Source organism: Schistocerca cancellata, chromosome 8 (assembly GCF_023864275.1).
Source record: "Schistocerca cancellata isolate TAMUIC-IGC-003103 chromosome 8, iqSchCanc2.1, whole genome shotgun sequence".
In the NCBI taxonomy this organism is placed as follows: Eukaryota; Metazoa; Arthropoda; class Insecta; order Orthoptera; family Acrididae; genus Schistocerca; species Schistocerca cancellata.
In genome coordinates this window covers 444,661,820-444,669,378 of record NC_064633.1, presented here as the reverse complement: position 1 = coordinate 444,669,378, position 7,559 = coordinate 444,661,820, and the positions used below count along the sequence as shown (strand labels likewise).

At 38.3% G+C, this 7,559-nt stretch overlaps 1 protein-coding gene across 1 annotated transcript in view; it reads right to left on the bottom strand.

The window, feature by feature from the left end:
• Positions 1 to 788: 788 nt before the first annotated feature.
• The window catches only part of LOC126095621 (synaptotagmin-11), a 728,232-nt gene continuing 721,461 nt past the window's right edge, over positions 789 to 7,559 (bottom strand). Inside the window, exon 10 of the mRNA XM_049910387.1 lies at positions 789 to 1,910. Coding sequence (XP_049766344.1) covers positions 1,791 to 1,910 — 120 coding nt within the window. The 3' untranslated portion in view covers positions 789 to 1,790. The remainder of the gene's footprint in view (positions 1,911 to 7,559) is intronic.

Genomic DNA, 7,559 nt, shown 5'->3' with positions numbered 1-7,559 from the left:
GTTGGTGATGAAAAACATGTGATAGATTTGAATGTGTGCTAGCATTTTTGGTAATAGTGTCTTTAAACCCTTCTTCCCTCAGGCAAGAAAGCATTAGCATGAAACAACAGAGATGAGTTTGAAAGATATGGTCCAGGGCAAATCGTTAATGTGTCTCAGTAGTTAATCACAGTACACACTTTGCAACTAGGAGCAAGATTTTGTGTTATGCCCTGAGAAGGAAGCTGCCAAACTGAAGTTAGGAAATACATTGATAGACACAACAGCATCAACTTCATATGCACAGCCACAGTTTTAAGGATGTCTCAACAAATGTATCTCTTCTTTTAGCATAAAAATATAGGAGTTTTCACAATATGTACTTTAAATAGAGTAAATAAAGAAAGGAAATCACTTTCAGGAAATCCAAGTACTTGAACGGAAGAGCTGATTTAATATTCATTATTTTTATAAGATTTTATAAGAAAATTTGCCTCGCTAAATATTGATTATATTGTAACTGATTTGGTTTGAACAATCAAGTAAATAAAAATGTAAGTAGGGCCTGTGTCTCAGTTGAGGAAATACTCTGTCTTGAAAGCTGGTTCCTTCACATTTGTAAAACTGGAATAAAATAATAGTTTATCAGTAATGTGACAGTATGCAGTCAAGTACACTATATGCAATGGATTTGTAGAATTCTTCATTATTTATGCTCAGTTTATATTTTGAGGGAACACAGTTTGACACAAGCTGTGCCTCTTCCAGGCAGTTAAATGTGATTTGCAGAGTATCCATGTAGATGTAGTTCAGGGTTAATATCTCAAGTAGGAGCTGTATGAGGATCCGATGTATAATAATATGTTGAGGGTAAAGGATTCCATATTTTGATAAAATTAATATAACATTTTACACCAGAACCATGTCTCTAATAACTGTTTCATTAATTGTTTTTAAATAAGAAACTTGAAAATAATTACTGTAATTACAGAAATATGATTTTTTTCCTCAGGATTCATCCACTTGGATACATAAAGCCTCCAAATAAAATGTTATTCATTTTGGTTTGGGAAGTTGGAATACTGCAAACATTAACAGAGCAAAACAACCAAACACCTATGACAGACTAGCTGAGATTGAGTAGGACCATGAAATTGGCTCATGTTTATGTTGTTAGTAAATGAAATCATGTGAGTATGTAAGATATGGATGTAAATCTGTGTACCACTTTACTGTTCCAACTTACTTTTGAACAGCAATTTGAATAGCTGTTTTTCCAGCCACTGTTGTTCAAGGATATGGTGTTTACCAAAGTTATGCAACATTTAGTGTTCTGCAAAGGATTATGAGATGCACACAAGTAGCAGACAGATTTTTTGTTATTCAGAGTTATGATTACCAAGAGATGGTCTTCTCAGTTCAACTAAGACATACTGGCATGCTTTGATTTGTTCTCCCCACAAGTACAAATGAGTTGTTTTGAAATGAGACTCAATATACATTATTTTTTTGTTACAGCTGATATCAAGCAGCATTGAAAAAACCTTGTAAGCCTACATAACAAACATCGCTTTTTCATAGGAAATTGTAATTTGATATACTTTTAACTGTTAATTACAGAAATTCTGTTTCATATACATATAATACAACACCAACAGCTGACTTCCAAAACATAGGTTAAAGTGAATTACTATGAGGTTGGTCATGATGTGATTATAATAGAGACAATAAGTGGGGGTTTGCATGGAATTTCTAACACCCAGTTATATCAAATCACACTTGTAACGAAAATGACTCTGGGTGTTCATTTATTACTCTCGGAGTTTGTGCCACTCTGCAATCTGCCTGCGTGGTGAGTTGCAGACCTCATTCCAGTGGTGGAGTGCGGAACCAGTGCTTTTTGCTGCTCCAAGTTCCAGGCGACCTATTACCTGTAGTGGGGAATATTAGTGTTACATCAGAAAATACATAAAGAAGTTAATGCACATTGATCCACCAAGTATGCTTCCTATTTATGTATATAACTTAATATTTCAAATACTCTCAGAAATGATATCAAGCCTTAATATTGTCATTTTAAGGAGTTTTTAAGGAAAGCAATAAAAAGCAATGTGTATTAAAAGGAATGCAAGAGAGATACTCAAATAACAGGTATTTATTTACTATAAATATTGTACTTTCATGAGAAGCTAATATGAAGACCAGCTGTTCTGTATTAATCAGGTGTACATTTTACCACTGGTTTCCATATCAGACATGCTTAAGTATCATTGCAGCCCATAATTCAGCTGTATTAACTACGAAGATACAGTAACAGTTTGATAAAAGAAGAGATTTATTTTTAATGCTTGTAGATTTTAGCAATCACCTGTTGTTGATGATGAGGATGAGGGTGATGGTGGTGGTGGTGGTGGTGGTGGTGGTGGTGAGGATAATGATGATGCTGTTGTGGTCTTCAGTCTGAAGACTAATTTGATGCAGCTCTTCATGCTACTTTATCATGTGCAAGGCTTTTCATCTCCAAAGAACTACTGCAACTTATATCAACATTATCTGATTGCTTTATTCATCCCTTACTCTCCCTCTACAAATTTTACCCCCCCCCCCCCCCACTCCACCACCACTCATCCTTCCATTACCTAATTGATGATTCCTTCATGCGTCTGGTGTGTGCAATAAGTCACTTCTTTTAGTCAAGTTGGGTCATAAATTACGTTTTTCTTCGATTTGATTCAGTACCTCCTCATAAGTTATTCGATCTACTAATCTGATCTTCAGCATTCCTCTGTAGCACCACATTAAAAAAATTTCTATTTTCTTCTTATCTGAACTGCTTATCATCCACGTGTCATTTCTGAGCAAGGCCACAGTCCTTCAGAGTGTTAGATGTTAACACATACCTTGTTTTCAGAATACTTTTCTTGCTAATGCCAGGCCCCACTTTGTGCTCTCTACTTCGACATTCGTCTCTTATTTTGCTGTCCAAATGGCAAAACTCATCTATTACTCTTAGTGTTTCATTTCCTAATCTAATTCCTTCAGCACCACCTAATCTGAGTCAGCTACATTCTATTAATGTTGTTCCACTTTTGTCAGTGTTCATCTTATAACTCATTTTCAAGACACTAACCATTCCATTCAACTGCTCTTCCAGGTTTTTTTGCTGTCTCTCACATAATTACGGTGTCTGTGACAAACCTCAAAGTTTTTATTTCTTCTACTTGAACTTTAGTTCTTTCCTGCTTGGTCAATCTATAAGTGGAATAATGTCAGTGATAGGCAACAACACTTTCTCACTCCCTTTTCGACTACTGCTTCTCTTTGTGTGACCCATATTACTGCAGCCTTATTTCTAAATAATTTGTAGATAACATTTTGCTCCCTGTATCTTATCCCTGCTACCTTCAGAATATTAAAGAGTGTGTTCTGGTCAACACTGTCAAAATCTTTCTCTTAATTAACATATAGGTTTTATTAGACTCTCTTCTAAGCTACAACTTTGGATGTTCCATCATCTCCCCAGCACCCAAACTTATCCTCTCCAAGGTCAGCTTCTACCAGTCGTTCCATTCTTCTGTAAATAATTTGTCAGCATTTTGCAACCATGACTCATTAAACTGATAATTTGGCAATATTTACATATATCAGCACCTGACTTCTTTAGAATTAGAATTATTACATTCTCTTGGAGTATCTTGTGTATCTTTCATGCCAGGTGGCACATTCATAGATGGCTCTCCCATGAATCTCAGTAATTCTGAGGGAATGTCATCTACTTCATGGGCCCTGTTTTAATTTAAATCATTCAGTGTTCTGTCAAACTGTCTCACAGTATCATATCTCCCAACTTGTCATCTACTTCTTTCTCCCTTTCTATAATATTATCTTCAATTTAATTTTTCATTTATAGCCCTTCTATGTATTCTGTTCACCTTGAGTTTTCCCCAGCATTTATTTTTCCTCTAGTTGCACATTGCTCTATATCCTTGCATTTCTCATACAGCCATTCCTGCTTTGCAATTTTGCACTCGCTACCGATATCATATTTTAGATGTCTGTTGCTGTGGTGTCCAAACAAGACACAGCCAGGACAAAAGCACCACAGGCACAAGGGTGTGAGCTGGTGCTAGTGCCATAGAGACTCGCCACTTGTGTGAGTTCAGCCAATGCCAAGGGTGACACTTATATCGATTTTGCCTTGGCCAGTTGCTGGCAGAGTACAGTCTACCAATGACCAAACGACAATGGACAGAAGCCTACTCAGAAGAGAAGCAGCTCTTGCCCACTTGGTTATAGATAATTGTCCATGGTTGACTTAGACAAGGAACTTTGTTTAATGAACTCTTACAAGTAAACAGAGAGTTGTTGTAAACTGCACTTGCTATGTACTGTGAAGTTTACCTATGATTATTTACACTTAGCCATTGAGGGCCTTTGTTGTGTTATATTACAAGCAGCGTTGCAGACTTGTTATTCAACTAGTCACAAAGGTAACTAAACCTTTTTAAATATTTTGTGTGACTTTGTTACTAATTAGTTGGAGTGTTGTAGAACCTTTGTTCTCCTAGCCTATTACCTGATTCTGGGGCATAGCTGTGTAATAGTGGCAAGGAGAAATTGTCTTAGCGGTGTACTGCACCAGAAGCTGTTTGATGAACTCTCAAACTCGATCCACCATTACAGCAGTAGTGACGAGGCCTTTACAAAACTGGCGACGAGGCTTTATAAAATCTGTATTCACTTTTGCCTATTTCATTTTCTGTATGCTCATATTTTCTTCTTCTGTCATTAAGATTCAAATCTTGTGTGTCAGCCAAGGATTACTACTGAGCTCTGTTGCTTTCTCTGCTTGATCCTTTGCAGCAGCCTTCACTGTTTCATCTCTCAAAGCTACCCATTTGTATTCTATTACATTCCTTTCCCCTGTTTTAGTCAATTGTTACATAATGCTCTCTTTAAAACATTTTACAACCTTTGGTTCTTTTAATCTGTTCACATCCCATCTGTTCAATTTCCTACCTTTCTGCAATTTCTTCACTTTTAATCTGCAGTTCATAAAAAATAAATTATGGTGAGGGTCCACATTTGTCTTGCAGATGTGTACATTATGTGGAACGTATTTTCTTGACAGTAGTATATGCACGCTATCATCATGTTTTACATCTGTTTGAGAGAGTCTTCCAGCTCAGTTCCTTCAGTATCTGTGTGACACTCTTCCACAGATTAAACAAACCTGTGACCATTCATGCTGCTCTTCTCTGCAAACGTTCAGTAAGCCCTGTCATTCCTGTCTGGTACAGGTCCTACACACTTGAGCAGTATTCTAGGGTGGGTCTCACAAGTGATTTTTACCCGTGACTGAACCTATGTGATCATTCCATCCATATCCCTACAAAGTGTTACCCCAGGTACTTGTATGAGTTGGCCGATTCCAACAGTGGCTCATTGATATTGTAGTCATAGGACACCACATTTATTTTACATTTCCAAACATTTAGAGCAAGTTGCCAATCCCTGCACCTCTTTGAAATCTTATCAAGATCTGACTGAATATTTATGCAGCTTCTCTCAGAGAGCACTTCCTTATAGATAATGCATTATCTGCAAAAGCCTGATTTTACTATTAATATTGTCCACAAGGTCATTAATGTACAACATGAACAACAAGGGTTCCAACCACTTTCCTGAAGTTACTTCTACATCTGACAATGACATTGACAAGATAACATGTTGTATCCTATGTACCAAAATGTCCTCAGTCCAGTCACAAATTTCACTTGATACCCCATATGATCGTCCTTTTGAAAAAAAGTATAGGTATGGTACTGAGTCAAATGCTTTTGAGAACTCAAGAAATACTGCATCTACCTGCTTGCCTCGATGCAAAATTTTCAGTACAGGGCTATTACAAATGATTGAAGCGATTTCATAAATTCACTGTAGCTGCATTCATTGACATATGGTCACGACACACTACAGATATGTAGAAAAACTCATAAAGTTTTGTTCGGCTGAAGCTGCACTTCAGGCTTCTGCCGCCAGAGCGCTCGAGAGCGCAGTGAGACAAAATGGCGACAGGAGCCGAGAAAGCGTATGTCGTGCTTGAAATGCACTCACATCAGTCAGTTATAACAGTGCAATGACACTTCAGGACGAAGTTCAACAAAGATCCACCAACTGCTAACTCTATTCGGCGATGGTATGTGCAGTTTAAAGCTTCTGGATGCCTCTGTAAGGGGAAATCAACAGTTCGGCCTGCAGTGAGCGAAGAAACGGTTGAACACGTGCGGGCAAGTTTCACGCGTAGCCCGCGGAAGTCGACGAATAAAGCAAGCAGGGAGCTAAACATACCACAGCCGATGGTTTGGAAAATCTTACGGAAAAGGCTAAAGCAGAAGCCTTACCGTTTACAATTGCTACAAGCCCTGACACCCGATGACAAAGTCAAACGCTTTGAATTTTCGGCGCGGTTGCAACAGCTCATGGAAGAGGATGCGTTCAGTGCAAAACTTGTTTTCAGTGATGAAGCAACATTTTTTTCTTAATGGTGAAGTGAACAGACACAATGTGCGAATCTGGGCGTTAGAGAATCCTCACGCATTCGTGCAGCAAATTCGCAATTCACCAAAAGTTAACGTGTTTTGTGCAATCTCACGGTTTAAAGTTTACGGCCCCTTTTTCTTCTGCGAAAAAAACGTTACAGGACACATGTATCTGGGCATGCTGGAAAATTGGCTCATGCCACAACTGGAGACCGACAGCGCTGACTTCATCTTTCAACAGGATGGTGCTCCACCGCACTTCCATCATGATGTTCGGCATTTCTTAAACAGGAGATTGGAAAACCAATGGATCAGTCTTGGTGGAGATCATGATCAGCAATTCAGGTCATGGCCTCCACGATCTCTCGACTTAACCCCATGCGATTTCTTTCTGTGGGGTTATGTGAAAGATTCAGTGTTTAAACCTCCTCTACCAAGAAACGTGCCAGAACTGCGAGCTCACATCAACGATGCTTTCGAACTCATTGATGGGGACATGCTGCGCCGAGTGTGGGAGGAACTTGATTATCGGCTTGATGTCTGCCGAATCACTGAAGGGACGCATATCGAACATTTGTGAATGCACAAAAAAAACTTTTTGAGTTTTTATATGTGTGTGCAAAGCATTGTGAAAATATCTCAAATAATAAAGTTATTGTAGAGCTGTGAAATCGCTTCAATCATTTGTAATAACCCTGTATATCATGTGAGAAAAGTGCGAGTTGGCTTTTACATGCTCAATGTTTTCAAAATACATGCTGGTTGGTATTGAAGTCATTATGTTCAAGATACAGCATTATGTTTGAGACCAGAATATGTTCTAAGATTCTACAACAAACCAATGTCAAAGATATTGGACCGTAATTTTGTCATTCACTTCTACTACCCAAATTGTAGGCGGGTGTGACCTGTGCCTTTTTCCAAGAACTGGGCATGGTTGTTTGTTTGAGGGATCTGCAATAGGTTATGGTTATGGGAGAGGCTAACTCAGAAAAAAATTCACTATAGAATCGGGCCCTGGAGTGTCGTTCAGTTTTA